The 17134-nt window shown below is 55.1% G+C and overlaps 1 protein-coding gene across 1 annotated transcript; it reads left to right on the forward strand.

Annotated features, from left to right (window-relative positions):
* The first annotated feature begins 801 nt into the window (after positions 1-801).
* Positions 802-14222, forward strand: YTHDF1 (YTH N6-methyladenosine RNA binding protein F1). The gene is made up of 5 exons (XM_045794887.2): positions 802-1085; positions 1256-1280; positions 2366-2445; positions 9721-11241; positions 12945-14222. The coding sequence occupies exons 1-5, from the start codon at positions 1059-1061 to the stop codon at positions 12969-12971; spliced, it is 1680 nt and encodes a 559-aa protein (XP_045650843.1). The 5' UTR covers positions 802-1058; the 3' UTR covers positions 12972-14222.
* Positions 14223-17134: the final 2912 nt, after the last annotated feature.

Here is a 17134-nt window from a genome sequence, read left to right on the forward strand (position 1 = left end):
CCACGGGGGCTCTGAAGCTGGGAGCCGGTCCAGGCTGGGGGCCCTAGAGAGGGGAGGGGTGGGGGTGAGTGAGGACTAGAACTGGACTCCTTTCAGGAAGTCGGAGCCCAGAGGGTCTGTCCATCCCTAAACAGAGACCGAAAGGCCCCTTGCCCCTCCTGGACGGGGGCACAGTGTGGGCCTCAGCTATCTTTTCCTCCCTGCGGTGAAATCGGAGTCAAGACTCTACCATGCAAACCCGTGATAAACTGGGGAGCCCCCTAGAGACCCAAGAGAGCGCTGGAAAAGCAGGACCCTCAAGGAGGCCCGAGCACAGGGCTCCCCAGGAACAGCTGCCGCAGAAGGCGAGCGCACAGACAAAACTTAGGAAGCCCGGGGGTGCAGTCCCAACGGCCGCAGAGCTCCACTCAGGGGGCCCCTCTGAGGGACGTCCACGGGGCGTCCGTCCCGGCTGAGCTGCTGGGTAGTTTGGGGTCTTTAGGTGGGGGTCGTACTCGCCGGCTCAGCTTCTTCAGACCTCAGGGATACGCACAAGGCGCCAGGGGCTAAGGCTGCAGGCGCTAGGCCGGGCAAGTGCACCCCCGAAGAGGCCGGCCGCTAACCACCCGCCGCTTCCCGCTCGGCCCCCCGCGGCCGGGCTGGAGAGGGCACCCACGTGACTTCCCGGACTCGCCCCGCCCCCGCCGCGCGATACCAGGACCCGGGCGCGAGATCCGTCCCGCCGCGCGATGGCGCGCAGGCGCGGCGCGTGGCGGCCGGTCGGCGCTCCCGGCCTGCCCTGCGCGCGCTGACGTCGCGCAGCCTGGTCTCCGCCGTCGCCGCCGCCGCCATTGGAGTCGGTGCCTCGTCAGTGCGTCCCGTCCAGTCTTGTTGCCCTGCGCCGCGCCCCGCGAGCGGCCCGCGCGCCCAGTAGTCGCCGCCGCCGCCGCCCGGCCGGCGCCCGGGGAGGAGGCGGCGGGCCCGGGGCCGCGAGAGCGCGGGTGACAGGCCCGGCCTCGCGGGGAGGCCCGAGCCGGCGGGCGCCCCGGCCCCGCGCCGCGCCGGGCTGTTCATGAAGCATGTCGGCCACCAGCGTGGACCCCCAGGTAGCGGGGCCGGAAGGCCGGGGGTGCGGGGGGTCGGGGGCGCCCGTGAGCGTGGGGCCCGTTCTTGCCGGCGCGCGCCGCACGCCTGGGACGGGTGCTCGTGAATAACTTTGTGTTTCCCTCTCCCCCGGGTTCCGTCTGCGCGCACGTCCCGGCCTGCGGCGACACAGAGAACAAAAGGACAAGATAATAAAGGTAAGCCAGGTTGGCACGGGCTCTGCAGGTCCTGGAGTGGCGGAGGAGGGGCAGGAGCCCCCCGAGAGACAGCGGACCGTGCCGGGGAAGGAAAGGTCTAGGAAGGGCATCTGGAACCGGAAACTTTTCTCCCGTGTGCTTCCGGGAGAAAAAATTTTAGGTTGTAGTATTTGGGGAGGTTTGACAGTCTGAAAACGGGCTTTTCAAGAAGTAAATAAATGGGTGGTTAGAGTGATCCCCTGTCCCCGCTGCAGGAGGGCGGATTGGAATGGGGGGAGGGAAGGAGGCTGAGGGGCCTGCTGACTGTCTGCAGGCCCGCGGGGAGGCTCTGGGGGACCCCGATCAGCCCTTGGCCCTGCCAGCTAGCTCCAGACCCCAGCAGTTACCAGCCCTTGCTTTCTGAGTCTCTGGTCCTCTCTTGTGATGTTGGGGCTTCGGATAAACCCCCAAAACTCACTCTGGTGAGAACCCGTAAGTGACACTTAATGTTTACTCGGAAGACGGTTTTTAACCAGTGTGTGTTACTCGGGTGTAACCAAATATGGTTCATCATGTTTTAAGATTGGAAAAAGCCCAACACTTTATTTACCTTTCCTTTCCTTTTTTGGCTGAGCATTGTAGCAGTGGAAAGTACGTGGAGAGCTGGACAACAATGAGCTCAGACACGTCATACAGTTACAGCCTCTCCCAGCTGCGCTGGATGCTCCCTGGGTCTCTGGCCTGCACGCACAGTGGGGCCTTTGGAAGCACCAGCCTCTCTTTGGCCTACATAGTCTTCCCAGACCAGACCGTCTTTACCAGAACCCAGTTACAAGTTCCTTGCGTTATTTTGTCTGCACCTGTATCTTGTCAACTTCTACCAAATTATGATTAAATCTTTTTCAAAAACAATGAAAACTATTGGAAGTTCTGCATCATCATTGTAATTAGTTATGTAAATAATCCGCAGCATACTGATCGTGTTCCTTTTTAAATAAAAGCAACTTTTAGGAATTGATGGACATAGACTTTACTACTTTTGATTTCTATGCTTAAAAGTAATTTTTTAAAATTCAAAGATAATGTTTTTCAACTTCTTGTTTTAGTACAAAATGGTTCTTTGCATCAGAAGGATACGGTCCATGACAATGACTTTGAGCCCTACCTTTCTGGACAGTCAAATCAGGTGAGTTTTTGTTTTGTTTTGTTTATAACCTATATTTCTTTTTTCATAACCTATATTTCTGTGTTAGTTTTGATTGAGTTTTGTACTGCGCCTGTAGTGTTACGTTTCTGACTTTATTACCCTAACAACCAAGAAGCACAACATGAAGTACTAGAAATAGGGAGCGTGCTGACGACTTGCTTGGACGAGTAGCCTTGAGTTAAACATGGGGCATGAGTGCGGTGGGGCTGGTGTGCTCTCTGGGAAACAATGTCCAACGGAGGCTGTATGCAAGTGGACGTCTGTTGGCCTCAGCGTTGATGGCTCAGTGATGCGCTGCTTTTGACAGAGTGGAGGTGTGCGTCGTTCTCTGAAACTTCCTGGTGAGTTATTTTAGCTCTGGGCAGTTGGAGTTGTGGTGTAGGAGAGCATCTAAGAACCAAGCTTTGGAGCCAGACTTTGGCCTTGGGTTTGAATCTTCACTCCACCTCTGACTCCGTGACACCTCCTTAAGTGGCTTGTCTTCTCTTGCCTCAGGTTCCTTTTCAATAGCACTGGTTGTGGTAACTGCTCGTAGAATCGTTGGCAGCATAACAGTAGGTGGGCCACGTGAAGCTCCAGCTGGTAGCCGTGTAGACCCGGGTAGGTCACAGCTGCCCATTTCTTAGATACTTGGCCCTACAGATGTTTTGGACTGAAACATGCCTTGGGGGGTGTTTGTTGCTGCAGGATGTTTAGCAGCCTTCCTGGCTTTCATCCACAAGGTGCCATTAGTAACTGACTGCCCTACACACACACCAGCATGACAACCAAAAATGTCTCGGCAGTGTCTCCTGGGGGCCAGCTTGCCCTGGTTAAAATCACTGGGCTAGTTGGAGTCTAGGTTTAAGCATGATGTCTACCACTTTTTACATGTACTTTGTCGGTTTGTTTTAGAATAAAACCAAACTTTGCCTCTTCTTGCAGCAGAATAAAGTGATTTTGCCTTTTTTTATCTTAGTCTGCCGTTATCTAAAGTGTCTTAGAACTTCTTAGAACTTTTTCCGTTCTTTGTCCTTCTTATTGCGTTGAGCGGGTCAGCAGCAAAGGCACCCGGGAGACCCTTTATAGAACCCCCCTCCCCCAAGAATCTGCCCCTCCTTGGGCAGGACGAGGTGCTGCAGAGTAGAGCTGCCCTCGCCTCAGTGATGCATTGCCAGAGATAATAGCAACAAGTTAAATGGACTTATTTTATTTTGGTATCTTATTTTTTCCTTACGTGGTTTGAATATCATAGCAGTAGTGTGTTCTAAGTTTTAACCAGAGAAAGGTGGTGGGGGGATTCTTTCAAATACACTTGAAATGTTTTTATAAGGCGGGAGCTTTCATGTTATTCCGGAGGACTTCGTTGGAAGTGGAGCAGATGATTTTCCGTCAGGAGGGTCATTCCAGCCATTTGACCCTGGGGAAGCTGGCTGCGAAGGCCACTGTAGGTGGACGCCTCACAACAGCTGCTGTTCGTCCTGGCTGTTAGGGTGTGTGTGGTTTTCAGCAAGATGGTTAATAATCACATTGCTTAATAGCAAATCCGTGTTCTTGACTGAGAACAGATTTTCCAGAAACACCCCACTGTTGGAGTGTAGGAAGCAGGTAACACAGGGGAGCTCTTAGTTCCTGATGCTTCTGGTCCCCTTGTTCTGGGGATGAAGGAACGGGAGTGGAGAGGCCTGGTGTGCCCAGGTGGTGGAGCTTGGTTCCCCACTGAAGGGGTGGGGGGCGGGGCGATGTGTCTCTTCCCACACATGGCAAGGGCCCCTTTTGTGCTTGCATTTGTTACTCCTTTCTTCACGGGTGGGTGTGTGGGTGTGGGCACCATGCCGTGTGGCCTGCTTGCGGGCGAGCCGCTGGAATTGGTGACACCCCCAGTTTTGGACTCTGCTGGTGAAGACCCCGGTTGAGGAAAGCTCCTGTGTGCCGGTCGTCCGGGTCTTGGATTGAGGGTGCGAGTGCTGCTGGCTGAGGGAGAGAAGTGGCTTGTGTGGCTGGGAGCGCACCCTTGCAGTCTCCGTGGTGTGCTGGTCTTCAGCGAGGTGTCGTCGACGTGCTGCGCGCGTGTGAAGGGTTCGGCTTCACTAGTGACTCGTCGTCCTGTGTGCGGCCACCACAGTGAGCCGGCAGCCCCTGGTACTTTGTGGTTGGTTTAACCCAGAAGTTTGTGGTAGCAAGTTGGAAGCTCTTTCTGTTTTTGTGTTTGAAGTGTTAATACCTGGGATGATTACGAAAGTCTTTCATAGCGGACCTTTCAAGTTAATTTAATTTGGAATGCGCTGTAGCGGAAGTGTTGTCCTCCGGCTGGGTGAGTTTTCCTGCAGAATGGTCTCAGGACTTTGCTTCTGCTGTGCTTTTTTTCCTTGCTAGTTGCCCCCAGGACCGTCCTGATGATCCGCTTGTGTGACGTGGAATACGGAATCCGTGTTAGTCAGCTTTAGAGGTGGGGGGGAGAGAGCGCTGGGGAGCAGAGGGGTTCCGTGTGGGGATTGTGGGTGGGGGGCTCTGGGTGGGATTCTGGGCGAGGCGCCAGGCCGTGTGGGCACTACGGGAGTTAAGCAAGGGCACCTGGGACTATACTCAGAATGTACTCAGTTTGCGTGGTCATATGCGACAGGGACAGAAAGGAACAGGAGTAAGCTTTCCTAGTTTTTCCTCAATAATTCAGTTGTGCTCTCAGTGTAATAGGACATGTTCATTTTATAGGAACGTTGTGTAAACTCTCCTCTTCTGAGTCTTAGTGTTGGTTACTTGTAGTTTGTTTCACCTTGTCCTGAAGCATTCTTCTGGAAAGCCATGCCGGCCGCCACCCTTGTGTGGGGATGTCTGTTCTGCACTTGGAGCAGCACCACCTGAGTGCTTTAGGGTCAGGGTGTCCTGGGCTCTCCGCGTCTCTTCATGGACCTGGTACACCAGCTCTCAGAAGTCCCCTTGTGGTTAAGTTGAAATTTGTACCTCCTTACGCTTTGCAGGGAGCTTCTGTCTGGCCTGGAAAGGTGTTCGGTTTATAAAAAGACAAACTTGTCTTGAGAATTGCACTCAGCTGTCGCCCTGGGTTTCTGGTGGGTTTGGGGGGTTTCACCCAGCAGCACAAAGCCAGGCTACACCCACGCCCTGTCGATGGTCCTCTTCACGTGAAGAGCCCGCAAGCCCCGTTGCTGATGGCTCGCTCTGTGCCGGGCGGTCGTGGTGGGCTTGGGTGATGGGAGGGGCCGTCAAGGAACGTGGTCCTGTTGGCTGTGGCTTACAGTGATGCCAGTCACTCAGTGGGGACAGGCCATCACGTAGTGCGGCTGGCAGGGCCCAGTGGGATCTTAGCGTACTTCTTGTTGTCTCCTTTCTCAGAACCACGTGTCTCAAGCTGGAGGCAGAGGCAGATGTCCTCTGTGTCAGGAACTGTGTCCCCTGCACACAGCCCCACTAGGCGGGGGCCTGCAGCAGCAGTCCTCTTATGCAGGGACACACACAGCCTGACCTGCATCCCCAGGGCTCCCGCCGCGTGTACCTGCTGGGTCTCAGAGCTGCATGCCTCGTCTCTGCGTTTCTTTGATCCTTTCCCTGTTTACATAATTTACTTAAGCTTCAGTTTTGGCCATTCAGAGTGAGTTTCTTTTCTTTCTTGTGTGGCTAAATTTTATCAAGTATGAAAAAGTTCGAATTTTAGAATAGATTATTTTGTTTTTTTATGGTTTTTTAATGAAAATGATGTAGGGATAGCAGTCACTGACTTTGAAATCTGTGAAATCATTTTGGACGTGGCCTCACGGAGGCACCTGAAGAGTCGAGCACCCGGCAGCGTCTTTCTTCTGTCACCTAACCTCACCCCGAAGGCATGCCAGCCTCCCTTTTTCGAGGTCCTGTATTCTATCGAAGGCTATGATGAGAAGTCTCATGTGTGAGAGCATCGGTCGGGGTGGTGGTTTTATCTGCGCTGTCCTTACGGAGATTGGTTGCGTTCCGACGTGCTGAGGGAGAGCCTGGCGTGTGTTTGCTGTGCTCAGAGTGCACGCCTGCATCCTCGGTAGCTGGACTGCTCCTTGGCAGCCCTGGGTGCATAGCGGGCTGAGTAGCCTGATTGTTTGGTGTCAGTGAGCCAGGCTGAGCAGCGCTGAGGTGGCAGCACGTCTGTCGGGAGCAGGCGTTCGGGCTGCATCTGGCCGTGTCCGGGGTGAGGCCCCATCAGTGGGGGTCTCGTTCCAGATCACCTTCACAAGCAAGTAAAATGTCAGTTTTGCTGGAAGTTGAGGCCGGAGCCGTCGTCCCCTACGTGCTGCGGACGGACCGGCGGACTGCCTGGGGCTGCTTCCCTCTCAGCATGGCTGGGAGGGGATGTATGTAGGTCCAGAGAGCAAGGGAGGGGGTGAACGCACCCAGGTCTTCTCACTGGGCGAATGATTGGCTTCACAGAGTTTTACAGACTGATTTGTTGCTTGGCTTTCAGAGCTTTGAAAGAAAGATGACCGATGTAGCAGGAAACGGCTGACAGTAACGTAGGGGTATAGGCGGGAAGTAGGCTTACACACAGCCTGCTGGACACCCCTCGAGCCCAGGTGAGGATGGGCAGTGTCAGGAGGAGGCAGGCAGCACTGGCCTGGAGCCCACCTCCCGGGTGTTGGTGGTGGGCTGCTCGGGGAGTGCCAGGGCCTGTGCGGAGAAGGACCGCATGGGTGCTAGTGCAGGGTGCACCATGGTGCATGGTGGGACAGCCGCTGGTGGGCCTGCAGCCACTCGTCAGGACACTCTTGATGCAGGACCGCTCCTTCATCTGGGAACTGTAAGTGAGGAGTCTTCATTCCCTTTGCTTTAAGAACGTAGTACACAAGAAAGATCTGTAGTCCTAGTCGTTCCATGACTTTTCAGTAAGCTGCAGCACCATGGGCACTCGCTGCATCGTGACCTGCCTGTGTTGACAGAGCCCAGGAGGAGAGAGGGTTAAGTCCGCTCAGGGCCGCCACCAGGGCTGACCCTTCTCTCCCAGACACCCCCCTGCCTACGTCTTCCCCCTGGACAGTCCTGTTTGGAAGCCGCTGAGAACCACCCCTCTGCACAGCGGGGTCAGTGGGATTGGAATGCTAGGGTTGTCCACTCACCGGTAGGACTTTAAGTGGTTACGGTAACATATGTCGTCTCGGGTCTCAAATTATGTCCTGTTACAGTTAAGGCTTAAGTGTGAGTTACAAGTGAGGTGCCCGTGGGAGTCCTGTGCAGAGAGCACCTGGGGTCTTGTTGAACCATCTTTGGCTGCTGAGGTCCGGCGCCTGAGGCTTCTGCCCTTGGGGCTGCCCCTTGTTACACAGAGCATGTCCTCTGCCCAGACCTGGTGATTCGCTGTCCCTCTTGACCGGCCCCCTCGAGAGGCTTGAGGGCCCAGGTTGGGTGCAGGCAAACTGAGGGAGAGGTTATAGGAAAGGGGCTTTGAAATCCTTTCAGAGGAGGGTAGCACCAGCTCTCTGAGGCTTGTAGGACATTGATGGTGGCCATTCGTTGTCTTTTTTTTTTTTAAACTTCCCAAGCATCTCAAGGATTTTTTTTTTTTTTTAAGATTTTATTTATTTGACAGAGAAAGCCAGCGAGAGAGGGAACACAAGCAGGGGGAGTGGGAGAGGAAGAAGCAGGCTCCTAGCGGAGGAGCCTGATGTGGGGCTCAATCCCAGAACGCCAGGATCACACCCTGCGCCGAAGGCAGACGCCCAATGACTGCTCCACCCAAGCGCCCCAACATCTCAAGGATTTTTGTTACAGGGAAATAGTTGCTGCATTTTAAAAACTGATTTTGGAATAGTCTGCCGTCAAGGGGAGCAGCCAGCAGGAAGGAACTGTGATGCCTGAAGCACCAAGAATCCCAGATGGGACAGGGAGGCAGGAGGTGGCCGTGGAGACTGGCCGCCAGGGGCCCGGTCACCACAGGCACGTGTTGCACTGGGACTGCTGGGGGACCAGCCTGTTCTCCCTAGGGTCCTCTGGGGGGTCTGCAGAGTTACTCCACATCCCACCGCAGGGAAGCAGAGGTGCTTGCTTGTCTGGTCCTCCAGCCCTCTCTGGCTGCTCAGCCCAGCTCCCACCTTGGCGGGTCTCTGGGACTGGAGGTGGCAGCGGACACCCAGTGCCAGCCAGGGCAGCAGGTCTTCTCACCTGAAGATAGGTGTGGGGTTGAAGGAGGAGGTCTCTAGCCAGTGCTCTCCATGTAGAACTTTCTGGTCATTTGGGTGGAAGGTAGGGGAGAGGATGGGGACCAGTCAGAAGATGGTGTCAGAGACTGGAAAGCTTTCTGCTGCCCCCCACTCTCATTTTCCTTTACAGCCTTTCCACTCTTAGATCAGCTGTCCTGGGCGGGAAACCTCCACCCTGCCGCACACCCCTCAACACCCCCCAGCACTCATGCCCCCCAGGAAACCATTTAAGTCACCCACAGTGGTATGGCCTGAGGGGCCCAGTTCTGGCCAGGGCCCCAATGAGTCTCCCCTCAAGGGGACGCCTTGTCAGAACTGCGGAGCCCAGGTATAAATCTGCACCCTGGGCCGGCTGCCACACAGGTGTTTCCTCAGTCAGGGACCCCAGGTTTGGTTGGAGCCCGATGCGAGGGCCTCTCTGGTTCAGAGAGCAGGCAGGACATGGAGTTTTGGTGAAGGAGCCAGCCGGGGCCTCCGTGCTGCCAGAGCCACTGTGAGAGCCCAAGGCAACGCCCAGGACAGGGTGGGGATGTGAGAGGGCGAGACCCCTTTGGATGCAAAAGAGGGGCTGGGCTATCAGGAGAGGCGTGTGGGAAAGGGTGTTGCAGGTGGGGTGGGACACCCAGGCATGTTGAGCAGTCTGAGAGCTTGAGACCAGGTTGTGGGGTGAATCTCCCTGAGTGGCCCAGCTTGTCCTGAGGCTTGAAACCTCTCATTGCCTTTCTGAAGCTTCCCACCTTCCGCTGTGCTGCCCGTGCTGTCAGGATGTGGGTCAGCATCGTGGCCAGTCCGACGGGTTTATTCCTCACTCCAGGTTCCTTTAGGGTTAAACAGTCTGCTCCTCGAGGCAGGAGAGGGGCTGCTGAGTAGCGTGCAGACAGCCAGTGGTAGAGTGGCTGAGCCCGGTCACGTCACCCGGATCCAGGATGTTGCAGGTGGCCACCGGGCTTCTCTCAGTCCTGGCTTTGTTCTCAGTCGGTGCTCTTAGCCTTCCCGTTGGCAGTGATGGTGCCCTGCAGTCAGCCTGTACCTATGCAGGAAGTCCCCTCCGGGTTGTGTCTTGAAAGCGGTCTAACTCGTCCCGTGCTTGTTTCCCCAGAGTAACAGTTACCCCTCCATGGCGGATCCTTACCTGTCCAGCTATTACCCACCGTCCATCGGATTTCCTTACTCCCTCAATGAGGCACCCTGGTCTACTGGAGGGGACCCTCCGATCCCGTACCTCACCACCTATGGACAGCTCAGTAACGGAGACCATCATTTTATGCACGATGCTGTTTTTGGGCAGCCTGGGGGCCTGGGGAACAACATCTATCAGCACAGGTTTAATTTTTTCCCCGAAAACCCTGCCTTCTCAGCCTGGGGGACAAGTGGGTCTCAGGGGCAGCAGGCTCAGAGCTCCGCGTATGGGAGCAGCTACACTTACCCGCCAAGCTCTCTGGGTGGCACGATTGTGGACGGGCAGACGGGCTTTCACAGCGACACCCTGAACAAGGCCCCTGGAATGAACAGCCTGGAGCAGGGCATGGTGGGCCTGAAGATCGGGGACGTCACCACCTCTGCCGTCAAGACTGTGGGGTCGGTCGTTAGCAGTGTGGCGATGACTGGTGTCCTTTCTGGCAACGGTGGGACAAACGTAAATCTGCCGGTTTCAAAGCCGACCTCGTGGGCTGCCATTGCCAGCAAGCCGGCAAAACCACAGCCGAAAATGAAAGCAAAAAGCGGACCTGTAATCGGGGCCGCCCTGCCCCCTCCACCGATAAAGCATAACATGGACATTGGCACTTGGGACAACAAGGGGCCCGTGCCCAAGGCGCCGGCTCCGCAGCAGGCACCGGCCCCCCAGGCTGCCCCACAGCCCCAGCCGGTTGTGCAGCCTCTTCCCGCTCAGCCTCCCCCTCTGGCCCAACCACAGTATCCGAACCCTCAGCAGCCACCCCAAACCCGCTGGGTCGCCCCTCGCAACAGAAATGCAGCATTTGGGCAGAGCGGAGGGACAGGCGGTGATGTTAACTCTCCTGGGAATACCCAGCCTAATTCTGCCCCCACCACGGAGTCCCACCCCGTGCTTGAAAAACTGAAAGCTGCCCACAGCTATAACCCTAAAGAGTTTGATTGGAATCTTAAAAGCGGACGCGTGTTCATCATAAAAAGCTACTCTGAGGATGACATCCACCGCTCCATCAAGTACTCCATCTGGTGCAGCACGGAGCACGGCAACAAGCGTCTGGACGGGGCGTTCCGCGCCGCCGGCAGCAAGGGGCCTGTGTACCTGCTCTTCAGCGTCAACGGGAGTGGGCACTTCTGCGGGGTGGCGGAGATGACGTCACCCGTGGACTACGGCACGAGCGCCGGGGTCTGGTCTCAGGACAAGTGGAAGGGCAAGTTTGACGTGAAGTGGATTTTTGTCAAGGACGTGCCCAATAACCAGCTCCGGCACATCAGACTGGAGAATAATGACAACAAGCCGGTCACCAACTCCCGCGACACCCAGGAGGTGCCCTTGGAGAAAGCAAAGCAAGTGCTGAAAATTATCGCTTCCTACAAGCACACCACCTCGATCTTTGACGACTTCTCTCACTATGAGAAACGCCAGGAGGAGGAGGAGGTGGTGCGCAAGGTGAGTCTGGCTTCCTCGGACATGGGCTCTTGAGGGCCAGGGCCGAGGCTGAAAGCTGTGCTCACTGGGTGGGGCCTGGTGACTGCCGGTCCCCAGTGGCCTGGGGCAGGGGCAGCGCGGTCGTGGGAGGGTATGGGCATCATCACCTGGGCTTCCCAAGTGTGGTCACCAGCGGGACGTGTAAGTGGATGTCACTGTGTAACTTTTCCATTTTTAGAGAACATAGTGATTGGGACCACAGTGTACAGCTTCTGTCCAGAACACTTAGGAATGACATTCTGCGGCACTGGGGTGGGCCAGCGGGGCTGCTGGGGCTGCAGATCCTGCCCTCAGCAGATGGAAAGCCTGGTTGCTGCTTTCTTCCTCGAAAACCCAATGTCTTAATCTTGAACTCTTCATCCAGGTGGTAAAGAGAAGCTGGGGGTGGGGTAGGTCTGGAATGCAGACATTTGATAACAGGGAGCGAGCGTCTGGAACCCAGAGTGCAAGCCTCATGGTGGGCGGTGAGGTCAGCTCCGTTTCCTGCCCCACGACTGAGAAAGTCCCAGGCCTGAGCTGGCATAGCCTGCTGGAGTGACTCTGTGTGCTGAGGAACGGGGCTCAGATGCCCGTGAATTGGCCCAGAAACGGGAAAAATAAGGACAGCGTAACACTTTGTAAAGCTGGTTTGTCTGAGAGAGTCCATCCCAAGATTTGTTCTGCTTTTCTGATACTAAAACTTGCTTTTTTTAATTGAACGTCCTTTGACAGGAGACGGGTTTGCGCCCCATTTTAGCTGAAAGGCACATGATGGGCATGTAGGTAACAGTGCTGTTCGCCGTTTTAGAAGCCACACCTGCTGTTACAACTCAGTTTATGAGACGTGAAAATGAGCTGGTTCCTCCTCCGTTGGTGTGGGAAAGAGGGGGACTTGTCGTTATTTCCAGTTAGTGGAATCCTGTGTTTTTAACTCTTTTAGAGTAAAAAATAAAATACTGAGTTGCGGACTTTACAGGGCTAGAGCAGAGAGGTCATTGGTGGTGCAGCTGGAGAGCTGGGTTCTGGGCTGGCAGCGGCTGTCCGTGGACGTGGTTTAGCTTAGCTCCTGTGGCACTTGGGTCTTTTCCGGAAGCTCACTAGGTTCTGGAAGTTGTGTGAGGTTACGGGTAAATTTCTGCCCGTGTCCCGGTTGGTGTTTTGAGATTCTAGGGTCCTAAACTTGCATTAGCGAGTGGGGTTTGGGAAGAGCAGTCTTGGTCCGTCGGGTACCTGACTACAGGCAGACTGAGGCCAGTCACGGCTTTGAGGCTTTGGCCTCCAGTGAGCTCGAGAGAGATTTGACATTCCGCCAGAACACCATCAGTGCGCTGCTTCTTAGACCCAGTCTCCACGTCTCAGGCTGAGCTTAGTTGCAGCGTTTTAAGGACCGACATGGCTTCTGACCCTGTTGATGAGAAGCCAGACAGGCAGGCGTGGGGAGAGGTGGTTCTGTGTGTGCTGGAAACAAACCTGGCCATGGGGGCCTCACCTCGAGCAGGGGATGCTGTGGGTGGGTGGCCGGCCCTCGGAGGCCTGTCCCCGTGCTGCTGTGGCCTGTGCCAGTGCCGGCGGGGTGCACCGGTGCAGGGCGGGGCCGCAGCCCACTGGGCAGCCTGGGACCTCACTTCCAAGGGACTGTGTGTGGCACGTTCACTCAGTTTGCTAAACCCTCTTTCTTTTTACAGGAACGGCAGAACCGAAACAAACAATGAGGATAAACCAGTTTCTTCTGTGTTCTGACATTTGACTGAAAACGTTTAAGAGAACGTGTGCTTGGTGCTGTTGTCTTGTGCAGGGCCCGGCTCGTTGCATCTTTACGCTCTTTGTCTTTTATTCTTGCCCAGATGGATCTGTGTTCATTTGTATTTTTCTATGTATCATAGTATTACAGAGGTCGCTAATAAAGGAGTGTCTTTTGTCCGCTTATCAGTCAGACCTAATGTGAAACACAAGCACCCTTCACGACAGAACAGAAAACCTCATACGTCCCAAAGGTTCTGTTGTTTGGCAGAAATTATGTCCTTATTTTGAGTCACTGTCATTTAACATCTTTAGGGGGATGTCTTTCTCACCCTTTATTGCTTTCTAGCAAACACGAGAAACCGTGGCTTGTTTTGTCATTTACTGTATTCTGTTAAAATACTTTTCAAAATGCTGAAATCGACAGGTTAATGATCACCTCGTTCGGCCAGTTTGCCATTTTATTACCCATTATCTGTCTAAGATGCTAGTCTGTCCGTTTGATTTTTCTACTAGACAGAAAGATAGGTTTGAGTTTTTCAGATCCGGTGAGCATGCCGTGTTGGCGCGGAGCGTCAGGCCCCGCAGCAGCCGCCGCGTCCCTCGCGGCTCCTCCACCCGGTGGGGCGGACGTGGGGCGGCTGGCGGAGGGTTGGGCTCCGCGGTCGGCCTTGCCCAGCTGCGAGCGGATTGTCCTAACCCCCGCTCTTCACGTGCGAGTCGCGGTGCCGTTCTGAGTCCAGTCGTCTGCCCACGATGCTGAGCTTCACACGCAGACCTCCTAGCACAGCCAGTGCCGCGACTCCCTTCCGTGTGCGGCGGATTTCGTTCTCCTGTCCAATGGGTTTTTTAAAAAAAAGCAAACAAAAAACCTTTGAGAAACTGAATTTGCTGTCCTGTGTTGTGGAATGAGGGACCTTGAAGGACTTGCTGCCGCCTGGAGTCTGACCCTAAGCATGAAAATGGTGCTCACGCCTGTCGCTCCGGCCCATGGTCTGCACGTGCCCATTGTAGGGGATCTGACTGTTTAGAGAGCAAATACCTTCTGAAAACTATTTACTCCAAAAGACCCTCTGAGTTAAAGTTTAAGCTGTATTATTTAGACTTGTATTGAGAACGTGTCACTCTCTGAACCGTTACAGCCCGTACAGAGTCACGGACAACATCGGATAACTTTTCCTCTGGAGAATACAAGCCTTAATAAACAATACCTATTTAGCAAATCTGCTGTCCTGTCATTCTTCACCCCCATTTGATGGGTCGATGTTGTTCTTAGCTGCGTCTGGTTCTCTTGTCTGCGGCAGGGAGCCAGTAATCCCCTGAAACCGCACAGTACCCTAACTTTGCTCTCCCTGCACTGTGCTTTGTGGAAAAGAGTAGAGAAACTTCTTTTTTAAATTTTCTCCAGCCCATTGTGGGGTTGGACTCAGGACCCTGAGGTGAAGAGTGTGTGCTCTACTGACTGAGCCAGCTGGGGACCTTCTTAAAAATCCAGTTATCAGAGTTTGTAGTTCCCCCAAAATACTGCGAGCCTTTTCAGACCTAAGCAAAGTTGCAGGAGTTCTGTGAGCGTTGTGCGTCCACCGCCCGGATGCCAGCATCAGCCTTCTTCCTCTGCTTGTCAGCTGCAGACACCAGCAGGCTCTCTTAAGTCAGCATGCACATCAGGAAGTTGAATGCTTGGGGCGCCTGGGTGGCTCAGCTGGTGAAGCGTCTGCCTTCGGCTCAGGTCATGATCTCAGGGTCCAGAGATCAAGCCCCGCATCAGGCTCCTTGCTTAGCGGGGAGTCTGCTTCTCCCTCTGCTCCTCCCCACTTGTGCTCTCTCTCACTATCTCTGTCTCTCAAGTAAAATCGTTTAATGCGTTTTCAGTTTGTCTTACTGTTGCAGTAAGATTTACAGACAGATGCACAAACCTTAAGGGTTTTGAAGTTTGAGATAGAGATAAGGACACGGCACGTGAGCAGAACCCCAGAGCACTTTCTCACGTGCTTTCCTGGGTGCGTGCCCTGCCAGGACCCAGTCTTCAGTGTGAGGGCACAGCCCGTGAGCACAGGAAGCCCAGCCCTGCGCCCTGACGGGTCAAGCTGGAGATTTTACACTCCCCACCTGGTAAGTATTCTGCCCGGACAGATGCAGCTCTGTGTTTGCTCAGAATGATTTCTCGGATTTTATTTTAAGAAAGTGCGGATCAGAACTTGGGTGCCGTTTTCTTCCGCATGCTTGGCCACCGGGCTCCCTTAAAGATTAAGTGGTCCCTGCTTGCAAGACAACTGGCTGAGCAGTGCCCCCACCTTCAGTTGGGGTCAAAGCAGCAGGGGGTCCAGGGCTTTCCTAGGCAAGCAAGGGGCCAGGTGTTTGTTACCAAGGAACAGTGGTTGGGACGGCCACTCGATTTGTCTAATGAGATCAGTTCATTAGATGTCACCTAGTATGAAGGCTCCCTCCAAACCCTGCCAGCCAGACTGGCCCCTGGGAGCAGAGGTCAGGGGTTGCCTCCCACACTCACCCTCGAGGGAGGAAACCACATCCAAGGAAGGAAAGAATGTGTGTGTTGCGGGGAAGGGTTATAGGGGTGCACGCAGTTCTAAGCAGGACAGGTTTTGCTTATAAAGGGCTGCATGATATTAGTGTCTGCCCCCCAAAGCCCACCGAGTCAGCTCTAGCTTTTACCCAGAGGCACGCCGTTCACAGGTGGCTCTTTTGTATTTAGCTGATGAGGGGGAGTCACGGAGAGAATGCTGGCCGGTCCTGCCTGCTGGTGACTTCTGTCCAGCTGGGGTCCTGTGCTGCTTCTGGTGCCTCATGGCCTGAGATCGAGGAGCTCTTCTCACTCCGGTAGGGCAAAAGCAGATCACCAGCTTAGTTTCCTGGCTGTGGTCAGGGAGTGGGGTCCTCGTTGGGCCTGTGTCGGGGAGTACTGTGGGCAAGTGACGGGGCCCGGGGCATACACGACAGTTGTGCAGATAAACTGCCTCTCCCTCCTCCCCAGGCTCTCCCTGCCCGTGCCCCACGTGGTCCATCGCCTCTCGCTCAGCTTGGAGTTGAGATTTGCACGTTCAGGTTTTTTTCCCCAAAACCAATGTGTCAGAAGAGGTATTTGAACAGTTGTCCTGCATGACGTCTTTACTATAATTCTTTTGTGGATGGGAGTCAGGGTGAATCTTATTTAAGCTGGGAACATCCAGTGGACTGTCTCAGAGTCCGTCTTTGTTTACTGCAAAGCCCCCACCCCCACCCCAGAAGAGGATCTGGGCGAAGGTGTGACGAGTGGCCACTCGCTGGGAAGTAAGTGTTCAGATCCCTCCTTCCCTGGCAGCCGGGCACAGGCTTTGGTGCCCCCTGGATGCGGGATGGAGGGTCAGCCCTGCACACAGACGAGGTCTCCTCCCGCTTGTGCCACCTGCCCTTGCTTGAGAAGAGTCAGGAACAGGCTTGGGCTGTACCCCTGAGAAGTGATCTCCTTGTAGGGCAGCTCCGGGAGCGACCTGGGAGGTGCCCCAACCTGCCGGCACCTATGGCAGCACAGGGCGTGAGGGTTGTCTCAGAGCAGCAAGTTCTCGAGGCCTTGCGAGGTCCCGCTGTAGACCGCCTGCATGGTGTTTGTGACCCCCTCCCAGAGTGCAGTCTGCCTGACTCAGAATGACCAACCTCTGCCTGCAGCTGGATGGAACTCAAGGCTCCCAGGTGACAAGTGCCTGCTGGACCCGTGCCGAGTGCCCTGGTGTGCAGCAGTGACCCCGGCTCCTCGTTCCCTTCCTGCCAGCTCTGAGGCCTCGAGACAGACTTGGGCTGTCCAAGACTGGCCCGCCAGCTGGAAGTGGACATGGAGACGGACAGGGTGCCCTGAAGCTGCGGTGGGCCATGCAAGAGTTGACCCAGACACCCAGGTGCCATGCCCCGTGGCAGAGGGCATTCCTGCCAAGTGGAGGGCCCCCATACCGCAGGCCCAGCCAGCTGAGTGCGGGTGCAGGAGCTGTGGGCTGCATCTCTTGTTTCCTAACTTTTTATTTGGAGTAAGGACAAGTTTACAGAAGAGTTGCAAAAACAAGAATGGTAGAATACCTTTTACCTGGATTTGCTTGTTAGCATTTTGCCCCATTTCCTTCATCATGTGCTCGCTGTGTACGTGCAT

The sequence above is a fragment of the Ursus americanus genome, chromosome 22, assembly GCF_024610735.1.
Source record: "Ursus americanus isolate L20-20 chromosome 22, mUrsAme1.1.p, whole genome shotgun sequence".
Classification (NCBI taxonomy): Eukaryota; Metazoa; Chordata; class Mammalia; order Carnivora; family Ursidae; genus Ursus; species Ursus americanus.

What these genes read in the sequence shown, in the direction of transcription:
- YTHDF1 (XM_045794887.2), top strand. Translation starts at nt 1,059, where the DNA reads ATGTCGGCCACCAGCGTGGACCCCCAG. An exon ending in CCACCAGCGTGGACCCCCAG is followed by an intron (nt 1,086 to 1,255) that starts GTAGCGGGGCCG and finishes GCGGCGACACAG; the next exon opens with AGAACAAAAGGACAAGATAA. An exon ending in AGGAGGAGGTGGTGCGCAAG is followed by an intron (nt 11,242 to 12,944) that starts GTGAGTCTGGCT and finishes TTCTTTTTACAG; the next exon opens with GAACGGCAGAACCGAAACAA.